Genomic DNA, 24,320 nt, shown 5'->3' on the forward strand with positions numbered 1-24,320 from the left:
GTCTCTTGTGACTTTCTTTGTTTTGAAGTCTATTTTGTCTGATACAAGTACTATAACTCCTGCTCTTTTCTCCCTATTTCTTGCACAAAGTATCTTTTTCCATCCCTTCAATTTTAGTCTGTGTATGTCTTTGGGTTTGAAGTGTGTCTCTTGTAGGCAGCATATAGGCGGGTCTTGCTTTTTATCCATTCAGTGACTCTATGTGTTTTGATTGGTTCATTCAGACCATTTACACATAGGGTTATTATTGATAGGTATGTACTTATTGCCTTTGCAGGCTTTAGATTCGTGGTTACCAAAGGTTAAAGGGTAATTCCCTTTATAGCTAACATCTAATTTAACTCATTTAGTATGCCATTACAAACACAACCTAAAGGTTCTTTTTTTTTTCCTCCTCCATTGTTTATATAATAGGTATCATATTCTGTACTCTTTGTCTATCCCTTGACTGACTTGGGGGGGTAGTTGATTTGATTTTCTATCTGCTTAGTAATTAATTGTTCTACTTTCTTTACTGTGGTTTTATTTCCCCTGGTGACAGCTATTTAGCCTTAGAACTACTTCCATCTATAACAGTCCCTCCAAAATGCACTGTAGAGGTGGTTTGTGGAAGGTAAATTCTCTCAGTTTTGCTTATCTATAAATTGTTTAATCCCTCCTTCACATTTAAATGATAATCTTGCTGGTTAGAGTATTCTTGATTTGAGGCCCTTCTGCTTCATTGCATTAAATATATCATGCTCTTCCCTTCGGGCCTGTAAGGTTTCTGTTGAGAAGTCTGATGATAGCCTGATGTATTTTCCTTTGTATGTGATCTTTTTTCTCTCTCTGGCTGCTTTTAATAGTCTGTCCTTATCCTTGATCTTTGCCATTTTAATTATTACATGGCTTGGTGTAGTCTTCCTTGGGTCCCTTGTGTTGGTAGATCTGTGGATCTCCATGGCCTGAGACACACTATCTCCTTCCCCAGATTGGGGAAGTTTTCGGCAATTACCTCCTCAAAGACACTTTATATCCCTTTTTCTCTCTCTTCTTTTTTTGGTACCCCTATAATGTGAATATTGTTCCATTTGGATTGGTCACACAGTTCTCTCAATATTATTTCATCCTAGAGATCTGTTTTTTCTCTCTCTGCCTCAGCTTCTCTATATTCTTCTTCTCTAATTTCTCTTCCATTTACTGTCTCTTCTACTACATCTAATCTGCTTTTAAATCCCTCCATTGTATGTTTCATTTTAGATATGGAATTTCTCAATGATTGAATCTCCATCCTAAATTCATCTCTGAGTTCTTGAATATCTTTCTGTACCTCCATGAGCATGTTTGTGATTTTTATTTTGAACTCTCTTTTAGGAAGATTGATGAGTTCAGTTTCATGTGGCCCTTTTTCTGGTGTTTGTAGGATATTGGTTTGAACCAGGTTCTTTTGACATTTCATATTTGTATATATATGGCCCCCTCTAGTGCCCAGAAGCTCTACTCTTTGGATCTGCTTAGCCCTTGGAGTGATGTTGGGGGTTGCAAGGGGGCGGTGCTGGTGCCTGGGGGGAGGAAAAAGCTGTTTCCTGCTCCCCTGCTACTGTGCCTGTCTCCACTGTCAGAACCAGTGGGCTGAGCACAGAGGTGTAAGCCTCTGTGCTTTGTGTTTGTAGCTGCCATCAGCAGGGCCTCCCTCTGGCTGGTCTGACGCCAGGGCAGGGACTGTTGGCTTGCAAACTGGTGCCAGCAAGCCAGGAGGAAGGTGCAATAGGCTGCATGCCACAGTGGGAGTCCTCAGAGCTGATTAGTCAGCCAGGGGGATGGAGTGCCTGAAGCTCCTGAAAGTTCCCAACCTGTTGGGCAGAGAGTGCTCAGACAATTTTTCCCACCTATCCTTTCTCCCAAGCAGCAAGTTCTGTGCAATCCTTGCCCTTTTAGCAGCCCTCTCACTGTTAGAAAGTCTCTCAGACTGCCCACCTTTCTTTTGTCCCAGAGCAGCCAGATGGGGATCCCTGTTTTCTACAAATGGCTGGAATCTCAGCCTCTCCAAGTATTCTGCCTGTCTTAGCTTTCCAACCACACTAATCTCCAGAGCACCATGCAATGTAGGTTTGTGCTCCCAAAGCAGATCTCCAGGGCTGGGAGTTCAGCAGTCCTAGGCTTCCACCCACTCCCCGCTCCATTTATCTTCCTCCCACCAGTGAGCTGGGGTGGGGGAAGGGCTTGGGTCCTGTCAGATCAAGGCTTTGGTATATTATCCTGTTTCATGAAGTCTGCTCTTTTCTCCAGGTGTATGCAATCTGGCACAGCCTTCTTTCCTGTTGCTCTTTTAGGATTAGTTGTATTAAGTATATTTTCATATTATATGTGGTTTGGGGAGGAGTTCTCTGTCTCACCTCTCACATCGCCTTCTTTTATCCTTCCTCTCATTTTCTAGTTCTCTTGAAGCAGATATCTGGGATGGACGGAGAAGGAAACACTCTCTATTCGCGTGATCTTTCCACAGAGTTGGAGGAAGCACAGCGCATGATGAGAGAATTGCGAAACTTCAACTTCGCAAAGCACCTGAGAGAAGCAGAGGCTGAAAAAACAGAGGCCCAGCTCTGTAAGGATGTCCCCAAATTCTTGCCTCTGATCCATTCTAACTGGTTTGGAACACAGTGTGTAAAGTTCAATATCGAGTCCCAGTTACAGGAGGAGGAGATCATCATATCAGTATATATTATTTTTAGAGCATGTGGTGGGGTTGGATAGCCCCTCCAAGTTACCCAGAGGTTGTAGAATATAACATCTTACCATCATACCAAAAATATTAGGACTTCTCCTAAAATATTAGATACTGATACCTCTTTTTTCCTTTTTAACTGAATTTTCATTTTTTCATTCAGCTCCACTTTCTCATAATTTTTTCATGGTTGCCTCATCACCATTGGGGTTTTGAATCACAAACTGATATTAACACTACTATTACAAAAACCAAAGAAATGGGTGTAGTAATTATTAGTGAGTCTATCAAATTAACTGAGTCTTTCAAAAGGTTTTGATTACAGAAAAATCCTCATTGGCTCAAAACTGTGAGAATATTAGTTTGGTGCCTATTTTCTCTAGTAAAATACTCAAAGCAGTTTTCTCTTAACATTTTCTTACTATTAGTCTTGGCTTTTAACTCCAAGGGACAGTGTTTGTCTCAGAAGGGGCATGTGCTTTATACTCTGCAGTTCAAGTCCCAAGCTTGACTGATCCTGCAATCTTAGGTCAATCACCTGATTTCTCGGGCCACCCATTTCCTTATCTGAAACATGAGAATGATAATTGCTGTTTTCATGTGTTTATCATGAAAGTTAAATGAGGTGACATGTGCAATGCATGTAGCAGGGGCTGCATAAGTGTTAGCTTCCTTTCCCAGTCCCTCACAAGTTCAAGGAAACCATGAAATGTGTAACAATTCAATTCTTCTCTAGTCTTTATAACTTAGTTTCAATATGCTCATCTCTCAAGTGAAAAAAAATGATGTATTACAGTGCTCAATCGGGTAAAGAGCTGGCTAGAAAATCACCAGGTGGAGAACAACGGGCTCATTGAGAGAATACGGGATTCCTTAAATAGATACGGAGCCAAGCTCAGTGACCTGCGCACTATGCTCCAGCAGGCAACTGCCCAGGCAAAGCAAGCCACTGGCCTCAACCGGGAGAACGAGAAGGATCTGGCATCCATCAAGGTGCGCTTGCAGTTGGGATCTGCTCGCTGACACTAACAGCATGGATGAGGGGGAGGGATCTTCTTCATGAACAGTGTGGCACAGCCAAGCACCTGTCTGTTCAGCAAACGCTGATCAAACAGGAATGAGGCATTACATGCAAACCAAAGTCAGTCCTGTTCCTCAGTCAGTAGAAAAGATTCTGAACTTAAATCACAGAGAAAGCAGAACCAATGACTCTACCACTGCCCTGGCTGATAGAACACCAGGGGAATAATGCTTCCAAGTAGATGAGAAATTAAACTAAAATCATGACACTTGATACCAAGTATATAATATATGTTTTAAAAGCTGATTTTTTGTGTCTGATGTGTAAACATCATAGTTACCAGCAAAAGCATTTTAAGGCATTATCTGCTTTATAGGTAATAAGTTAAAGTACAGGCCCCATGTAGGAGCTGCAGTGACAGATTTGAGGGCTCACAATTCTATACTATATATTTTCAGTGGTATACCTTGTGTGCTAACAACAAAAATGTGGGGGGTATGAAAGGATAGTAAGATCAGAGCAGAATAGCATAGGACTGACCCCTAAAAAGAAGAGCTCATTAAAAAGAAATACAGTTGACTCTTGAGTAACCCAGGTTTGAACTTTGTGGGTCCACTTACATGCAGAATTTTTTCAGTAAGTATATTGGAAGATTGTTTTTTAGAGATTTATGACAATTGGAAAAAAAGAGTTTCTTTTCTCTAGCTTACGTTTTTATAAGATGAATATGTATGTGTATAAAATACATATAACATTCATAATAGATACTAATCAATTGTTTATGTTGCCAGTAAGGCTATTAGTAGTTAAGTTTTGGGGAAGTCAAAAGTTATAGGTGGATTTTTGACTGTGTGGGGTCTCAGCATCCCAGCTCCCTGTAAATCATATCTTAGCAGATGGCAATATACTTAACCCCCAAAGCCTCTTTAGACAGGAACACCTCTATTGGAGATCACTGGTTATGCCAAGGGAAGGATCCAGTTTTGTGGGTTCTGACCTTTGGCAGCCTGCTGGCCCGGCGTTCTCAGGCTGTATGTGCTGTCTCCTTGAAGGACCCCCACAGCCTCATGGGGGCTGGCACCTCGAGCATGCTTGCTGATGGTTGGTGCTTGTTTCTTTCCTTAAAATCTTACTTCCTTCTGCTCCATGAACCAGAGCTTAATTATCTGTCCACCTATATGGCTGAGTTGACCCCAGAGTTAAAACCTTCTTCAACAGTGAGAAGTACTGTTTCCCTGGCACATAGTTTGTAGAATCTATGACAACACACCCGCACTGGAAAGGGAACTAAGTTCCCTCACTTTGCCATTGCCTGGACAATCTTTAAGTTCAAGGAAACAATGTGACTCTGAAATTACTTATAAGCTGTTGTCCAGTGAAAGTGCCTGTGCCTTCTGATAACATCATGTAGCTCAAGCGGACACTCTTTTTATTCTCTCCAGAGACAAATTAAAGAAATGAATTCCCTGCAGAGTGATTTCACCAAGTATCTAGCCACTGCCAACTCTTCCTTATTGCAAATCAACATCATGCTGCAGCTGATGCGGAAAAGCCAGAAGGTAGAGATGGAGCGAGTTTTCTGGAAAATGGGAAACATTTAAATTGTATTGCAAGAAAACTGAGATGGGCCAACCTATTTTTTCCTCCAATGTTTGTCTTTTAGATGGAAGAAACTGTACCCAAATGTTAACAGTGGTGCGCCTTTGTGGGAGGGGTGTGAATGACGTGTCTTCTTTTGTCTCATACCTAACTTGCCTTCAGTGAACAAATGTTACTTTTGTGATAACAACAAAAAGAACTGTACTGCTATTTTTAAAATATTAAGCATACTTTTAGGACTGATAAAGTATGGACAACATTTCTTAGCAGCCCTATGTACATTTTGAAAATATCTTTCTTAATCACTATTTCTAAATCACAAAAACAGTGTATAGATTTAGTACAACTTTTTATTAATGATAACAGTGCACTTTTATAAAATGTATTGAAGGGGGTAGCCACCATAAGAGAAACTTCAAACGGTGGAAAAACATGGGAGAATGTTACCAGTGCTGTTATTTGTAGTAACCAAGGACTAATTGGTGCAGTAAATGAGCTTTGAAAAAAATTTCTTTTTGCCCCCTGGAAACATGTCATTTATAAGAGATTTCAAGAAAATGGCACATATCATCCTTACTTACACTGACCCTGTCTCTGTTTGCTTGGAAAAAAATAGGAATATGAAAAATCAGCTGCCACTTTAAGTGAAGCAAGACTCGAATTAAGTGACAAAGTGAGAGAACTCTCTAAGTCTGCCAGCAGAGCATCCCTGGTGGTGGAGGCAGAAAAGCATGCACAGTCTTTACAAGAGCTGGCAAAGCAGCTGGAGGAGTGAGTGGCCCCAGAGGTCTAACCGCATGTGTCTGCTGCCAGAGCGTAGCATGAAGGCCGCCCCCGGGCGAGCGCTGGGTCTCCAAAATATATGTGTGGAGCAGGGGAGGGAAGGACCCAGGGCCAGGTCTGAACCTGCAGCAGTAGCTTGAGTGCCAGCCGCACCCCTGGGACAGAGCTGTGGGGCCCACTCCCCTCGGTCTCCACCTGCCAGAGGAGTGGGAGAGGCTCGGGGCTTCAGCACAGACAGGGCGTATACTGGAGCACTGCCCCTGTGCTGTCTTCCAGGATCAAGAGGAGCGCCAGTGGGGATGAGCTGGTGCGCTGCGCTGTGGACGCCGCCACTGCCTACGATAACATCCTCAGTGCCATCAAAGTGGCCGAGGACGCGGCCAGCAAGGCCACCAGTGCATCAGAGTCTGCCCTCCAGGTAGGCACCTGCCCTGGCCCCTTCGGGAAATGCACTCCGAGAAAACTCATTTCCTTATTTTCTTTTTGTGGGAACTATTGTAAGTAGAAACTTGTTATGTAGAATAGACTTGAACTTGCCCTAGATGTGGGTCATTTCTGTACGTATTTGAGTGTTTAATGTATGTAGAGCAGTTCTTAAAACTATTTGTAAAACCAGATAGAAATTACACTGATTATCAACTTTGAACTGAAATGAATATTATACCCTGCTTCTTACCAGGTATGCTGTATAGGCTATGACTCTGTATTAACATTTACCAAAGAAGACAAGAGATTTTTACACGGTTTGGTAGCCATTTATTTCTTGTCATTTGTCTTATACCTGGGCAGTCTGTGGAGTCCTGTGGAACTGTATCTGTACCATGTAATATTCCTATATCTAAAAATAAAGAACAAAATAGTAATACCAAAGAATTAGGGGAAAGGCTTGCTTGGAAGCTTGAAAACTTTTATCTTCCTGAAATTAAAAACCTGAAAGCAATTCAGATCTGTCTTCAGTCATTGCAGAGGGTATTGTGCAAGTCACACTGAGAAAAAGAGCAGGTGTTGCATAATTTGTGGGTATGTTCCCAGAGATGGGCCCACCTCCCCAAGCCACAAATGTCTACCTTGTCATTAAAAGATAGCTGACCTGAAAAGATAACTGTATCTTTTAAGGAACAGTCATTTTAGATTCCTCTTTACCTTCAAACTACATCCTTTAAAGATTGGAGGTAAGAGCTTTAGTATAGAATGAGAGATCTTATTCCATATCTCCTAAGGTAACACCAAATGCTTACAGCTGGTAAACGCTTTGCTTTCAGAATGTGATAAAGGAAGATCTCCCAAGAAAAGCTAAAACCCTGAATTCCAACAGTGATAAACTGTTAAATGAAGCCAAGCTAACACAGAAGAAGCTACAGCAAGGTACTGGGGTGGGAGAGGGCTGGGATAGTCAAAGGCTCGAAAATGACCTGAGATGAGGAGAAGCAGCCCTGCATGCAAGTGCTCTTCTTGAATCTGGATGTAGATGATACTTTGTAGATCACAGTTTGGCTTATAGATCTGATGTTTCCACCCAATAGTCTAACATACTAAAATGAACTAGAGCTTTGTGACTATAAATCAGTCTTGAGGGTGATGGCCTGTTCCTCAGGGGGCTATTTAATTTAATCCACTTGTGACTGTGGCATCAGGAACCCACATAGCATAGAGGTCTGTGCAGTGTAGGTTTCTCATTTAAGGCCAAAATAATTACTTTCAGGTCGTTAGAGCAATTGCTGAAAATTTCTTAAGTAAGTCCTGAAATTTTAGTAACAAAAAGTACCAAAAACCACTACCGCTGTGAAGCCTGAGAGTTTTTTTAACATAAATTTTATCTTTGAAATTTTCCCACCCCTTTATTTCTTTTTTAAAAAGAGTCAAACTGTGTCGGTCTTACCAAATCTTTGTGTTCTGAAAATGCTCTCTCTTGATTTTCTCTGCTCTGTCGTAGTCTTTCGTGGCCAAGCAGACATCTGACTGCAGCCCTCAGTCAAGTTCTTAGTCCTTTCAGAGTAATTAGATGCCTTCTACCAGTAAATAATTTTTTTCATTAAAAGAAATTAAATTTATGAAAAACAAAATACAAAAAAAAATGTGTCAGTAGCAATACTTTGCCGAGCAAAGTTCAAGAATTAAAATTTCCTGATATGACATCTGCTCTTTTTTTACAAAATTTGCACTAAGTGGTTGAGATCAGTGTTTTAAAGAGGGTTAAGATGCTAACTATACTGTTATTTTTTCCTTTTGTTCCCTACCAGTTTTCTTCCTCCCTTCCTTCCTTTCTTCTCATGTTTCTATTTCTTTTCACCTTTTGACTCCCTTCACCCTTGTCTTCCGCCCTCCACCCTTACCTCTGACCACCACCAGTCTGTTCTCTGTATCTGTGAGCATTTTTTTTTTTAGATTCCATCTATAAGATAGATTATAGGGTATCTGCAGGCCTTGTTATTTTAGCAAGTCCTGGGATCATAATTTAAACCACATATCAACTTGGTTTTAAAGCATTCACCAGTCGTTATCTGTGACTCCAGTCTTACCAGCTAGGGATGTCTTATGAACTCTGTTCCTTTTACTAAATTTCCTTAAAGGTGTCTGTTTGGAAATGAACAGAAACAAACAACACCTACTTTATGAGTGTGTTTGCCTGGATGAGGCTCTCTCAACAACACCCCTGTCTTACACTCTGACTAAAGAGGCATCCTTTCTGCATCGTTTTTTCATTTGTTTATTCATTCATTCATTCAAGAAGTATGTACTAATGTGGAGCGCCAGCTAGTGCCAGCCATGGGAGCATGGCCTGGGACACAGCAGTGCAAGGCACAGGCAGACACATTCCTTTTCTCTACTGAGCAGACTTTTGCCCTGAGGGAGTTAAGGCCCCCAGAGGTAGTAAGCCTCCCCTTTGCTTTATGTGCATTTGCCAGGAGCCTGATACCACTCCTGTGCTCCTGGCCTCTGTTCCTGGAGGGCCCTGGGGCTGGGGGTCCAGGCACCTGCAGTGGGCATCCCCCGCATGACCCCTAAGATGCAGGTCCACTCAGTTCTTGGTAGGCACAGGCTATGTCTGGGACCACCAATACCAATGGAGAATCATATTCACAGGGTAACTGCCTCTTGATTTCTTTTTCCCCCATTTTAGAAATCAGTCCGGCTCTCAACAACCTACAGCAAACTCTGAAAATTATGACAGTTCAGAAAGGGCTGATAGACACCAATATCACTACCATCCATGAGGATCTTCGTGGGATTCAGAGAGGTCAGCATCTCCACAAGCCACTGCACTTGGCTTCTTTCATGGAACATAGATACTCACACCTCCCTATTTGTGTGCACTAGATGACATCAGTGGTATGATCAGTGCTGCAAAAAGCATGGTAAAAAATGCCAATGACATCACAGATGAGGTTTTGAAGGGACTCAACCCTATTCAGACAGATCTGGGAAGAATTAAGGAGACCTATGGGCACACACGGAATGAAGACTTCAGCAAAGCTCTCACTGATGCGGATAAGTCAGGTACCGGACATCCTTCTGCCAGGACCTGACACCTGTTTCTTCCATTGCTGTGTGCTTGGGACAGTTTCAATTCTTCCCTCCTCAAGTCTGATCTTAGAAAATGGTACATTAGAAAACAGTTTCACATAATACTTTCAAAGAGTATGGGTATTCTATTAAGTTAAAATGACCAGGTGCAATTTTTTTTTTAACCCACCAACATTGCTATAAAATTTCCCTTTTGTAGAGTGGAAATACAGGTACCTGTATCATGAGATACTATATTATGGTTGATGCTAAGGATCAAAAAGCCAAGATTAATTTTTTTCTTTAGTGGTCAAGAAAGATTATTTGATATCTAGATTGCAGAATAAAATCCATGATGTATTTGGAAAAGGTATCACCTGATTCTGGGTTATTCTGTCCAACATTTGGGACCCAAACATACCACTTGACAAATACTGCGAATGAGAACATGTATATTTAACCTTTCCTCAACTCACAATTATAAATTTCCATTTGGTAATCTCACCAACAGTAAAGAAATTAACCAACAAACTGCCTGATCTTCTGAGCAAGATTGAAAGTATCAACCAACAGCTGTTGCCACTGAGCAACATCTCTGACAATGTGGACCGCATACGAGAACTGATTCAGCAGGCCAGAGATGCTGCAAATAAGGTAGGTGTGTCCCCACATGGCCAGGCACCAAAGGCCCATTCTTGGAGACATTACGCCATTCATTAAGAAAGGAAAAGTATTTATTCAATCAAGAACTGGTTGATTTTCTTGCCCGATTCTTTGGTTGCTTGAAATGGGAACATTGATTTCCTGCTCTTGTCCTGCAAAAGTACACATCACCTTCATCCCCTACATGACCTTGTATGCCAGGGACCTGAGCGGTTTCCTTCCCACTGAGTTGATGCAGGCAGGAGGAAAACTTGTCCTCCAGGCCCCAGCTGGCAGAGTGTTGTGCATATTCAAGTAAGGGTTTTGTGACTAGAATGTACTGATATGGTACTGCACAGAACCTGCTTTCTTACTGTAACTTGAAAGTTGTAGACTCCACCTTATTGAGGGAGAGGAATGGCTCCTACCCACATAGGCAGTGTTCTGAACACAGGATTACAGCAGTTTCCCACCCCTGGAGCACTGATCCATTTACCTTTAGCTTTCTAACCTAACAGCTGTATGTACCTGAATTCCTGATGCTTCTCTCTCACCGAGTGTTTTGTCCTAAAATAATAATAATAAAATAGCTTGTATTTTTTTTAACAACACCCACCTCCATCCCCCTCTGTGAGATATTTGGAGACAGGGTTAGAAAGCCAGGTGAGAATATCACTGCCCTGGAGTCATGGCGGTTGATCTGTAGGCTGAACATTTTTAACATTGTTTCTTTTGGGCCTCAAAATCTGTCCTGTCTTCTAGGAAAGTGAAGTGCTCCCAGCATAAGACCTATAGCAGGAAAACAAAGAGCATAAGGCACAGTCTGGCAGACACTATCTTCCTCACAACCATACATACTTTATAACAGTTAAATGACCAGGAAAAAAAATGTGTTTCTAGCTTTTGCCCTTCTATGATCATTCACTAATTTATTCAACAAAATTTGAAATGGATAATAGCACAGTGGTTACGAGCTGGTTGACCAAGCCAGACTGCCTACGTTTTGATCCTAGCTCTGCTGCTTATGAGCTATGACACCTTGGACTAGCCACTTCACCTCCCTCTGCCTCAGTTTCTTCATCATTTGTAGAGCAGGGTAAATAATAGCCCAGACCTCATTAGACTGTGAGGTTCAGTGAGCTAATGTGGACCAGGTCCTGGCTAATGGTACCATTTAAGTGGAAAGTCATAAAACACAAAGTAAAAAGCAAGTGCTTCTGAGTGTGTGGCTTGCGTGGCATGCTTCTGGGTGTTTGAACACACGGAGATTATTGAGCAAAGTCTTGGATGCAGTTGCTCTCAGATGACACTAAGAAGCTGAGAAAGGGGTGTCATATGGGTCTTGCAAAGACTTGTTTCTGCTTGGAGAGGCTGAAAATAGCACTAAAGGACATGTATTAGAACATTCAACACGAAACAGCTTATAATCACAAAAGATAATTGGTAAAGAGCAAAATGTCCATCAACAGGAGATGGATAAAACTATGACACATTTATACAGTGAAAGACCGCATAACGAGACATGTGAAGGAGCTGGAGCTGGGCATGTCACATGGATAAACCTAAAACCAGAGTGAGGCAAGGAAAGCGAGTTGTAGAAGGATGTATAAAGATACCACTTCTATACAAATATTTAAACATGAGAAATAAGACTAGTTACAGTTTATAGATGGATGCGTATTTAGCAGAAATATTAAACCATGCATGGAACACTGTGTGGGACTCCACATCCAGGGTGGTGGTGACCTCTGAGAAGGAAGAAGGGTAGGGGAACAAGGTGGGATCAGTTATAGCAGTAATGTTTGATTTCTTAAGATGATGATGCATATACCAGCATATTCTGCATCCTTTTTTTGTATACATGAAATATTTCCTCACTTAAAAAATTTTGAAGCATGAGTAGGAGTTTTCCAAGTGACAAAACTAGCATGCCACAAAGGACTCAGGGTGTGGTTGGATCTACTAGAAGAGACAGGCATAAATGAGCCATGTGTGGGTGAGGGGTGCCAAGCCAAGAGCACAGTGGACAGACTGTAGCTCGCGCAGCACTAAGCCCCCACCCCCCACATAATGCTTTACACACATAAGGTGCAGCACAAATATTTCAGTGCTTGATAGATAAAATGTAGTGCTGGTGTAAGCATCATCCCAGGAGTGTTACTCTTTAGATTGTTAGAGAATATTTATTTTCTGTGTTTTAATGCAGATCTACAGACCTGCACTAATTAGTCAGAGAAGTTTTGTTACCGGTCCATTATATATGTGTGTGTGTGTGTATATATATATATATATATATATATATATGCAACTGAAGAGTAAATTCTAGAAACTTAATCATTTGAATTGCCTCAACATCCAAGCATGGGATCAGTAGGCATGTATTTTGAATACCTTCTTTATTTCATTTTTCTGATGATTTAATTTTTTAATATACTTTGCAGAAGTATTGGTCCAGGGCAGATTAAAGGGAAAAAACTCCTTCACCACCAAGTTTAAGAAGCCAACTATTTTAGATAGCCATGTTGTTCTCATGTTTAGGGACTCAATGCCTTTAATAAATGCAACCATAACGTGTAATACATTAATGGAGAATGATTTCCTTAAAGAGTTCATTTAAAAAAATATTTTTGATGTATTATGTATTTACTACATGCCAAGCCCTATAAGTGCTTCCATACATGTTAGCTTATCTGCACAAAAGCCTGCTAGGGTTAGGATTATTATATTAATGATTATTATTCTGGCAGAGAGAATTAACTGTGCTTCTCAAAGACTCCTGGCTGATAAACAGGAAGAACATGAACGATTTACCCAGTTCCCAGCACAGGGTCCTGAGTGTGTAATCCAGGTCTAGGAGACATTCACACTCCTTTGCTGCTTATCGTAACAACTCGGGAAAGGCTTGGAGCGAGTAGGTGCAAAGCCACAAGCTATATTCCAAGTACCGCGCTTTGCTCACCATGGGTCTAACCCTCGCAGGCTGCCATCCCCATGAGGTTCAACGGTAAATCTGGAGTTGAAGTCCGGCTGCCAAATGACCTGGAAGACTTGAAAGGATACACGTCTCTTTCTTTGTTTCTCCAAAGGCCTAACTCAGCAGAAAACAGAGGAACTAGCAATATGTTTGTAATGTACCTTGGAAATAAAGATGTAAGTATTTCTTTCACATTTTCCTTGCTTCTAAACCAGAATTTGGTTTTCAAGATGCATGACACACTGTGTCACTGGCGCAGCAGGAAGAAATCCCACCAACACATCAACAAAGTTCCACAGTGGTGGCCCGTGCAGGGCCTCTCGCCAACTGCAGATGGCTACCTGCGGGAGGACGTGGAGGCCCCGCCCAGTGGGCTCAGTCAGTGGGCCTCGTGTGTGTACACATGAGCACCTACACACTAGGGTTAAAGGTCGGCACCCCTCCCTGCACAACCAGGGCAGCCTCCCAGGGCTTCACGGCAATCGACAGTAGTTCTTCCTCATGGAATTGTGACTCTGCCCTCTTGCTCAGAAAGCCCCGCCACAGACCCTTCCTCAGACCTGTGTGGTGGGGACCATCTGTAGATGAGGACTGGAGCCAAATGAAGCCTCTCCTGCCTAATTAATAAGAAATGCAGTTGCCCCATCTCCTTAAAATTCTAAATTCTTTAAAGCAGTACTGTTACAGGCATTTTGGACAGTTTATTTTAGCTTTTAATCCCTCCTCTTAAAATGCATTTCTTTGATATCAGTGTCAGAGGAACAGGTAATTGCTGGGCTAGGATACAATGGTTAGAAAAGAAATGTCCGAAATAAAGTTCTCAAAAATTCTGGCCTATTAGGACATGGTTGGCTGTCCCCGGTGGACATCATATTTAAAGATTCCTAAAATCAACTAGTCAGTCATTCTGTCACGCCTCAAGATGTCAGTGCTTTACTTGTAGCTTCCTATGGCCATGACTCTGCTTTGTATTGTGACTAAATGCACATTATTTTGTTCCTTCAACATATTTATACCACATACCTACTAGGTGCCATACCCCATTTTTATGATAAACAAAAATTTGTTTCTTGGATGTATTTAATGTATGCTTAAAATGGCTAAAATGGTAAATTTACATGTTATGTATATTTTACTACAATTTTTAAAAATTTGCATCTACCTTAAGGTGCTCATCTGCTAATAGGGAAGAAGGATAGATACATAGGCAGCTGACCATGATAATATAGGGTGCTACGAGTTATAACAGAAGCATGCACAAGTGTTCACAGACCTTTGTGTGGTATGGGGAGAACAAAAAGAGTCTATCTCCCTTACCAGAATAAAATCCAACAGAGACCTGAGTGTATATCTGGGTCATCTTTATGGCAGGTGCTTGGTAAATATTTGTGCATTGACAGAATGGGGGAGTAAATAAATGAGTGCCTTTAATCATGAGCAAAGCCAGCTCAGACACTGTCAATACAGCATCCTGTCTATTGTATTCTGTACAAGGATGCACCTAACTTATTCTGTCTGCCCAAGGCTTACTATATAAAACATTAGTTATTTGAAATGCTCTCTCTTGGGATGGGAGTTGAGAGAATATAGTGTGCAGAGTGCTCTGAGGTGGCCTTTATGTCTCCAGGCCTCCAGGGACTACATTGGCATGGCAGTGATAGGTGGCCGGCTCACATGTATCTACAACTTGGGCAAGCACGAGGCTGAACTCCAAGTGGACCAGGACTTGACCGAGAGTGAAACTCTGGAGGCCGTGATGGACCGGGTGAAATTTCAGAGGTACAAGACCTACGACCTGCCGCTCCTTGTTAATCTGACCTACACTCACCAAACTTCCAGGGCACGGGTTGCTGACCCCATTTTTTGTATCTTGGTTTTGATTTCTTCAATTTCTGTTTCAACTGTACAACTGTATGGCTTTATTATCTAATTTATTTTTAAACAGAATCTATCAGTTTGCAAAGCTTAATTACACCCAAAGAGCCACATCCACTAAGCCTGGAACACCTGAACTCCTTGATGTGGATAGTGGGAATAGCAACACACTCCTCAATCTGGATCCTGAAGATGCTGTATTTTATGTTGGAGGTTACCCACCTGATTTTAGAGTAAGTGTAAAGTTTATTTCACTGAGTGAAAGTATTTAAATTCTAATTTGGTATAATAACTTCATGCCTCTATTTTAATCACATATAAGACAGATTTAACTATATATTTTTAGGGCATATTCAGTGATAACAGCTAACACTTACTAAGCACTTCCTATGTGAAATGATCTAGGCTTAAGTACATTAACTTAAATAAGCATCACTATTATCCCTGTTTCACAGGTGAGGAAACTGGGATAGGGAGGTTTTAATAACTTGCTCAAGGTCAAACAGCTAGTAAAAAGCAAAGCCAGGGCACCTACTCCAGGGTCCACATTCTTAACCCCTATGCTATACTGACAATTAACAGTGATAGAATCATACTGTTTCTGGGTCCACCTGATCATTGTCCTCTGTTCAATTAGTAGACTTTTTTTGTTTCATTTTTTTCAGCTTCCTAATAGACTGAGATTCCCTCCATACAAAGGTTGTATTGAATTAGATGACCTCAATGAAAACGTGCTGAGCTTGTACAACTTCAAAAAAGCTTTCAATCTGAACACAACTGAAGTGGAACCTTGTAGAAGGTATATAAAACCAGAAACTAGTGCCTCTGTAACTATAATTTTGGTAACTTGCAATTATAGTACATGTAATGAAGAGATGGAACAGTGAGATAGCACTGTTGATGTCACTGGTAGCTTTGGGCCAATAGTTCTTAAATTATGTGTGCATGCAACACTACTAGTTCATCCCTGAAATCTGATAATGGTAGTATTTTCCTCATTTGTATAAAATATTAAATTGATAAGAGTTTTCTCAATTTTGAAAAAATTAATCTTTCAATTTTTCATGCCTCCTTCCACAAAATATTCAGTATTGGATGGTACCTGATTTAGGCACAAAATTATGTGTTTACTGTAAATTTAAAAAAAATAGCAGTTCTCAAAGTGCACCATGACTTTTTAGGTACTCTGATACCTGGACCTATTTGAGAATTGCTGCCTTGAGCTCCTAACCTTAGTTACATTTGAAAGGATTTGGAATATCCTGATATGGGACATACTGAGTATTTATCCTCAGAATAAAATTGTATCTTGTTAATAATTTTTTTATATTTCAAGATCTTCAACAACAAAAGCCACATCTTCCTAAGTAGATATTGCAAAAGGGACTCTTGATTATTATCTTTTATGAACTAGAGTTTGAATCTCATAGAATATAAGGGCATATCCAGGAGAAATAGCTGGCAGGTTTAACATCTTAAAGATGTTTCCTCTTCTTTAACAAGATTATGACAACTGGGTCGTATATGCCTTGCTTTGCTCTTTAGACAGCTGCATCTTGTATTCCTAAGCACACTCGGGTGGTGGGCCTTGGCTGCGGGGTTCCAATTTATGATAATTGTTGTTGACAGGAGAAAGGAAGAGTCCGACAAAAATTATTTTGAAGGTACAGGTTATGCTCGAATCCCAACTCAACCAGGTGCTCCCTTGCCAACCTTCGCACAGACGATTCAGACCACCATGGATAGTGGTTTGCTGTTCTTTGCAGAAAATAAGGTAATCTTTAACACACATCCAAATACGGTCAGTCTATTGAGCACGTTGGGGTAACAGAGTTATTATAAACAACCAGCTAGATCTGAAAAGAAGCATGCAGTGTTCCCTGCAGTTCTACTTTCTTTGGCTGTGGGAGTGTATGTTTTAATGAGCCAAAAATCAGCAATCTGGGAGAAATCTCCTCATTTCCAATTCTATTCTCATTTTCAGTTTTATTCTTGAAAAACTACTGTTTGCCTCATAAACTATTTTTTCTGTCTAAAAGCATGTGAAGACCTCCTAGGGTCTCTGAGAGCTAGACTGTCTGACTTTCTGCTGTTTGCATTTTGGTCCAACTCCTGCCAAGCTGTGCGGGATTGCCTCTTTATCAGCCTGACCCTCGACTTCCAAGACGTAGAAGTATCTCTGTTTTCAAGCAGCTGAGGTTATTGGAGATCATTCTTAAGTCGACCAGTTGGAATTCCCAAGTGATGCTCTGCAAGAGATTGTCAGCGCCCTCTGTTGGCGGACAGGCCTGGAGTTGCCTGTTCCTGAGGAGAGGCCCTTGAGCAGTTGCTCCACAGAGAGCATTTCTGGGGAATTGTCCATCAGCCCGTGGGATCTCTGAGAACATGGGACTGATAAGGAACTTGGAGCTTTGCTAGACCCTTCTACCTGCAGAGTAGGGGCAAAGGCCTGGTTCAGCTCTCCTTTCTGGGGTTGGTCTGGACCCTCCAGGAGATGCCAAGGCTGACCCTGTTCTGGCAGTTTGGCAGGGCCCCCTGCCAGCCTGAAGAATGCCAGGAGCTGGGAAGTCACACAGTGTCTCCACAGCAAGCCAGCTGTTTTCCAAAACAAGGGTTTCCATGTACTACATTTTGAAATTTTGGACACTAAGAATCAGAAATACTACATATATTAGAAGAGAGGTTATGAAATGCCATTAGTAGCCAGCTAAGAGGAAATGGTCCAGAATGCTGCTGCTAAGTAGGACAGCTCCTTACTCTCAATGAGCTGATGTTATTCTGTTGTTTTTGAATGCGATGAACCCTACCTGCCACCCAGGGATAAGGTTTAGGATCCAGATAAGGCCCAAGTTTCCGTGTAGATAGGACTCTGCTAGTAGACTTCCAAGAGAGGCCCTTTTGTCCTTCGGGAACTGTGTGAGTAAACCCTCAAGCCCTACCTCGGCAGGGGCATCAGCTTATCTTTCTCTTGGGGACGTGTGCCTTACACCCTCATGAGGATACAGTCATGACCAAGACAGTCATAGTTCCTGCCCTCAGGGACCTTGTATTCCAGAGGGGAAGACAAATATTTACTTATTATTAACAAAATATGCTCGTTAAGTGGTTAATTAATTCATCACAATGGCCATGAGTGGTATAGAGGAAAAGTTTGGGGAAAAGACGTTCTTGAGCAAAGGATGCTAATCTGAGACCTAGAGAGCAAGGAGAAGACAGTGTTTGAAGGGGCCAGGGTGGAGGGATGCTCCATGCAGGCAGGGGGACACGAGAAGCCTGGAGGGGACACAAGGGGCAGGGAGCACTCAGAGATGGACTAGTGGCCAGTGTGGCTGGGGCACGGAGAACCAGAGGGAGCATGGAGAAACGAAGCTGAAGGGGTGGCCAGGAACTCATATCATCTGTGAGGTAGCTGGACTTTATCTTGGGAGAGAAAAAGAGTAACATGCTCATGCAGACATTTTCAAAGGGTTGCCCTGGCTACAGAGGGGAAAGTGGGTTCAAGAGGGGACAGAGTGGACATGAGGAGGACAGCGCACCATTGCTATGAGGTCTGGCTAAGAAGTGGCTGAGACAAGGTGGCATGAAATGGAGAGAGAGTTAAGAAATGGGGGAATTGAGAAGATCTGACTGAATAGGGAAGGGTCAAGAATGTCTCCTAGTCAGTTTGTGGCTGGCTCAGCAAAGACTTTGGTGGTGAGCAAGAGAAAATTAGAGGGAGAGCAGTGTGAGGGGAGAGAGACAGGCACGGCAGGCGGGAGGCATGGAGATCATGAGTTCTGTTTGGATATTCTGAATTTGAGGTTCACCCCAGAAGGTGATGAGATGTACTGAGCTGGCCCTGAAGAGACAAGCTTTTGGGTTTCATGAGCACATGCCTGAACTGGAGCCACTGGAATGACAGTGATTACAGGGCTAAGAGTGTGGCAGGAGGGAGGAAGGTGCAGGACCTCCGAGGATGCCTCCACACTCAAATGGAAGGGAGAGGGGGATGGGCCAGCAAAGGAGGCTGAGACCTGGGAATAAACAGAAAATAGATGATGGAAAATCTCTGGGGTTTAAGCAAGGTCATAGCTCCCTCCAACAGGTAGCACTCATGTTTTCAAAAGATATTAATGATCTGTATCATTTCAGTTTCCATTTTTGCATGCTGGTTATGGACTGTAGGAAGCAAAATCATGATAATAGCTGCATGTATTGTGTCCTTCCCATGTGCCAACCACTGCATATGATGTTTAACATGGCTTACAATATTTAACCATCATACCCATGTCACGTATTGGATGTTACAGCACCACTGTCCCTTTTAACTAAGGAGGCAGCTGAAGCTGGACACTCTTTGTAAGTTGAGAGTACCTTGAGTTCTAGTAATCTAGCGCTTCTTCAGTAGAATATTCTAGTAATCTACCTGGTTTCCATGTCCTAGGATCACTTCATATCTCTAAATATAGAAGATGGCCGACTTCTGCTACAATACAAACTGAATTCAGAGCCACCAAAAGAAAAAAGAATTGGAAACGTCATAAACAATGGGGAAGATCATACGGTATATCCTCTTGTCTATTACCAGATGAACTCATAGTTATTAACTGAGGGGCACATCCTTTTAAAATTTGAACATTTGGGCATAAAATATATAATACATATTTGGCATATCTAAAAACATGATTAATTTCAAATGCAAACTTTTCTTTTAAAGTATTTTAATATTTCTATCAAAAAGTGCTACTGCTCAGTGTTCCTATCTTGTATATAAATGAATCTAATGGTAGACAAAAGCGTTAATAGCTCTGAACCACTGTAAATAGGATTCTTTTATCTCCCATTGCTGGCTGACTCATCTCTCATTTATTTCAGATTTGGATCCGAATTTTAAGATCCCAAAACCTTATAAGGGTAAATGCGATTTCTCAAAGCGAAGTTGAAGGTGAAATATTTAACTTCAGCACATACTATCTGGGAGGAATTCCAATTTCAATCAGGGAAAGGTAAGATGATATGATGTTTTTCAAAAAAGAAGCACATTGCCTCTCTTAGTCATTAATGATTGCTACTGATTATTTTTTTAAATTCCAGCAACAAGCACAGAAAGTTAATTTTCAGCATTAACATGTTATTCAACAGAATAAAATAAGCTGTAGAGGCTGGGTAATGGGACTAACCATTAAAAGAGGGAGAATGAAGGACATGTGTATCACCCCACTGCTATTCTTAGGCAGACAGAGGCCACAAGGAACATAGTTGGTGTTGACAAAGCTGCCAGTAAGCATGGAGGTGGTGACCCTGGGGTCCTTAAAGGTAGTATAAGAGAGCACAGGCAGTTCCATGACCTGATGAAAGGCAGCACTGGGTGCTGAAAGCTGGAGTTGCTGCCTTCTAGAAGCATCTGTTGAATGTAAGACAGATCTGTATTACCTGACCTCTTATATGTTATTGAGCATGTATAGGTGCATAACTATTTCTTGGATTGATGAATATATGAACGAATTAAATTAATTTGAAAGGAAGTAAAGCGTATTCTGAATGAGGAAAAAAAAGAAAACATCAATTTGAGAATGTATTTTAAAATGCCATTTGCATTTCGTTAATTTGTATCTTCCAAAAAGACTTTTAAATAGCTGAAGAAAATGAAGATTCCCTGGAAGGGTTATTTCAGCCTCATAGTAAGCTAAGAGCACTCCACAGTGTTGGATTATGATTAATTTTACTTGAAAGCTGAGGCTGATTCACTCTTTTTCTAATTTATAAATCAGTTGGAAGGAGTGCTAGATGTGATTTAAAAGATGTTGTGCAAAGGTAGTCTTTCTTCAGGAATTTTATACATTTGGGCATCTGTCCATCCTTACAAGGAGGCACTGATATTTATTTTAAAGTTGTTAAGGTTGCTCTCAAAGACAAAAATGCAGGTGAGAAAGCTCAGCACTTTAACAGAGTTTGGGAGTGAATGTCTTTAGATTCTTTGAACTGCAAAGGGCCTTACAGTTCATGGAAAGTAACCTCTGAATTTTACAGATGAAGAAATTGAAAGCCAAAGAGGTGAAGTAGTATTTAATATCACTGATATTAAATAGCAGTTCAACCATGAATAAATAGCCAGCTATGAATGATCGATTATCTTGATTTTCAATTAAATGTAATAAGATAGAGTTACTTAAAGTGGTCGGCACTATTGTGCACATCTGAGGCTTTCATTTGTTCATGACACAGGTGCTCACTGAGTGCCTAGTGGCATCAGGCAGTGCGGTGGGTGTTGGGTGGATGATGGTGAGCAGGGCAGAGCCTGGAGTACAGCAAAAGGGAGACAGTAGAGTGTGACAGTTGCCATGAGAGTGGAGCACGCTGGGGAGGGGTTCTGACCCAGTTGAGGGCATCAGAAAGTGGCCTTTGGCTAAGACCTAAAAGATTCTAGCAGTCAATGTAGTGAACAGCCAAGAGCTAGAGGCAGTGTGAACATTCAGAGAACTGGAGAGGCTGTGAAGCAGCTCACATTCAAAGAAGCAGGAGATGCTGCTGCATGGGCTGGGGGGGCAGCAGGGGCCAGAACACACGGGATCTTGAAAGTTACATTCAGGCGCATTGGGAGGACATCAGCAGAGAAAGGATAGGACCAAATGTGGGTTTTCCATAGCTCACTGTGGTGCAGGGCAGAGGTTAGGTTAGAGGGAAGACAGAGGCAGGCAGAGCGGCTGGAAGAGGAGCAGAGGCAAGAGATGAAGGTGTCCTGACCAGGGAAACGGCAGCTCAGAGGAGGAAGAGGGAGCGGATTCCCCACATATTTAGGGCCCTGAATGTGCAGAAGGCATGAATGCTTGGGTCCCAGGAGTTAAGGAGAACAGTGCTCAAGAGTGGCTGCTTGTTTTCAGTCCAGCACTTGGTGAGTGGACAGCTCCAGCAGAGGGCATGTGGGTGAGTTCAGTCTGAGACCCGCAGAGTTCCAGGAGTCCAAGAGACTGCTGAGTGTACATGCCCTAAAGCAGTTGGACTTAAGGCCTGGCCCTCTGGAAAGCAGTCCATGCTGAAGAAAGGGTGAAGGAAGCTTGGGTACAGGTGGTAGTGAAGGTCATGGGGGCGGGTGGGCTCACCCAGAGCAGTAGGGAATTCTCAGGGGCAATAATGAAGCTAACATCCAGTTATTAGCAGAAGATCCACAGACAGCGATATGGGTGCCAAGCAATCACAGTTTACTAGGAAAGGGTAGTGGGGGAGAACCAGAAGAAGTGCTTCTAGTCTTGGCTCAGCCACCAAACGTGGTGCGACCCTAGGTCGAGTCAGCATTCAGCCTTTCTTTGCCTTCTCATCTCTACCCATTAAAGAAATATCTGCATGCATCTAGGGATGCATATGCAGATAGATTTACATGTAGAGTTTTCCTAGGAATCTGCCTCAGGGTCTTCCCAACAAGGAACTGCTTCCTTTTTGGGGGGCAAGTGTATACTTTGAATTTTTATGAAAATCATAAGAACATGGAAGATGTAGGAAATAAGAGGTCCATCAGGTAGTCTCACTGGCCTTTTCTCCCGGTAAAATACTAAGTGATATCAGCTGTTTCTAGCCCTGCTTCATCCCTCTGGGGACATCTTTGATGGTCCAGAGAGTCCTGAAACCCCTTCTGACTTGGGTAGCTGGGGGGCAGGTGGAGTTCACCTCTGACCCATAGCCGAGCTCTGTAGGAGCAAACAGGCAGTCCTTTAGAGGAAGGAGTTCTGACCCTGAGCATAAGTAGAAGGCCTTACAGATTGTAAGTGCTTAAACCTCATGTGGAGTGAAACGAGCCAGCGTAATCTCTAAATGAAGCAGTTCTGACCAAGAGATTTTGTGGGTGTTCTGTTTTCTCCCCTTTCACTGTAGTATGTCTTCTGGCAGTGGGGACCCAGATCTTGGGATGACTGGTTTAGGATTATCATCAGAAATCACAATCTGTTAATCCCATCTGCTTCCCCCAATAATGCCAGAGGGTCTCAAGCCACCAAGAAATGTTTCCTGAGGATTTATACCCTTGTGTTTCCGAGTATCACAGTAAAACATTAAAATGAAAATAACTCAAAAAGTATAAATCAGCCAGCGATCTGTTGGACACTTACTAAGTACCCAACACTGAATTTAGAATTGGCCGCTGGCAAGAGTGTTAAGCCCCTACATCGTGGAGGACTCATGGGATCCTAGGCCCTCAGACGGGCCAGGGTAACAAGAATGCTCCTAGAAATGGCAGAAATAAGTCTTCCATTTTCACAGCTCTGCTGTATAAAATTGTTCAGTAGGAAGGAGTCCTGATTATTCCATGTGCTGTGGGTAAGTGTAAAGCACAAGGGCTTTGAGTCACACTGGCTTCTGGGATGCACTGACCATGCGGATCCCAGCGCTGCCACTTCCCTGCTGCATGGCCCTGAGCAAGTTCCTTAGCCTCCCCAAGCCTCATTGCTATGTCTGCAGCACGGCCATGGTATCTACGCATCTCCCAGTGTGGTTGGGAGGATTCAAAGCGAGTAAAGTGTTAGCACAGTGCCTCACATGTAGTTAGTGCTCAGTAGATGATAGGTAGGAAAATATCTGCCTCAAAAGGGAAAAAGAAAGGGGGCATTACGATTAGCATGTATAGTGGGGAGGGGCACGGGGAGGGCTGTGCAACACAGAGAAGACAAGTAGTGATTCTACAGCATCTTACTATGCTGAAGGACAGTGACTGTAATGGGGATTGTGGGGGGGACTTGGTGAAGGGGGAAGCATAGTAAACATAATGTTCTGCATGTAATTGTAGATTAATGAGAACAAAATAAAAATAAATTTAAATTTAAATTTAAATTTAAAAAAAAGGTTATTGTGAGGATAGAATAATAGTGCCTTATACAAAATAGGTGCTCCCTGCCAACTGTCTGTGTTTGCTGCCACTTTCTTCTTCCTTTGACCAATATTTTATGGAAAAAAGGGCATCAGGGGATGTTGGTGGATCTAAAACATGTTGAAACTCAGCAGAGAATGGATTTATTTTAAAATATGTTTAATAGATAAGCTCTTGGAATTAATACGAACTTTGTCCCTCTTGTGAGGCAAAAGGCCATCTTCATAAAATAATTAAACTCATGCTGTAATACCAAAGAGGTTTTGTTTTTTCCTTCCCCTTTTAATGAAATTTAATTTCATGCATATTACATGTAGCTCATCTGTTTATAGTGAATTGAATAAAAATGAGTGCAGATACCTTTCCCTTTAGAAAAGTGAACTGC

At 42.0% G+C, this 24,320-nt stretch overlaps 1 protein-coding gene across 8 annotated transcripts in view; it reads left to right on the plus strand.

Annotated features, from left to right (window-relative positions):
• Positions 1 to 24,320, plus strand: part of LAMA3 (laminin subunit alpha 3) — a 242,243-nt gene that overhangs the window by 192,062 nt on the left and 25,861 nt on the right. For all 8 annotated transcript variants that reach the window (XM_057504103.1, XM_057504102.1, XM_057504098.1 and 5 more), the window contains 16 exons: positions 2,417 to 2,584; positions 3,501 to 3,697; positions 5,168 to 5,284; positions 5,941 to 6,095; positions 6,384 to 6,525; positions 7,370 to 7,472; positions 9,229 to 9,345; positions 9,426 to 9,605; positions 10,123 to 10,265; positions 13,233 to 13,403; positions 14,855 to 15,006; positions 15,173 to 15,335; positions 15,768 to 15,901; positions 16,732 to 16,876; positions 19,526 to 19,645; positions 19,957 to 20,087. In XM_057504103.1, the coding sequence (XP_057360086.1) occupies positions 2,417 to 2,584; positions 3,501 to 3,697; positions 5,168 to 5,284; positions 5,941 to 6,095; positions 6,384 to 6,525; positions 7,370 to 7,472; positions 9,229 to 9,345; positions 9,426 to 9,605; positions 10,123 to 10,265; positions 13,233 to 13,403; positions 14,855 to 15,006; positions 15,173 to 15,335; positions 15,768 to 15,901; positions 16,732 to 16,876; positions 19,526 to 19,645; positions 19,957 to 20,087 (2,338 nt within the window). The remainder of the gene's footprint in view (positions 1 to 2,416; positions 2,585 to 3,500; positions 3,698 to 5,167; positions 5,285 to 5,940; positions 6,096 to 6,383; positions 6,526 to 7,369; positions 7,473 to 9,228; positions 9,346 to 9,425; positions 9,606 to 10,122; positions 10,266 to 13,232; positions 13,404 to 14,854; positions 15,007 to 15,172; positions 15,336 to 15,767; positions 15,902 to 16,731; positions 16,877 to 19,525; positions 19,646 to 19,956; positions 20,088 to 24,320) is intronic.

The sequence above is a fragment of the Manis pentadactyla genome, chromosome 6, assembly GCF_030020395.1.
Source record: "Manis pentadactyla isolate mManPen7 chromosome 6, mManPen7.hap1, whole genome shotgun sequence".
NCBI classification, from domain to species: Eukaryota; Metazoa; Chordata; class Mammalia; order Pholidota; family Manidae; genus Manis; species Manis pentadactyla.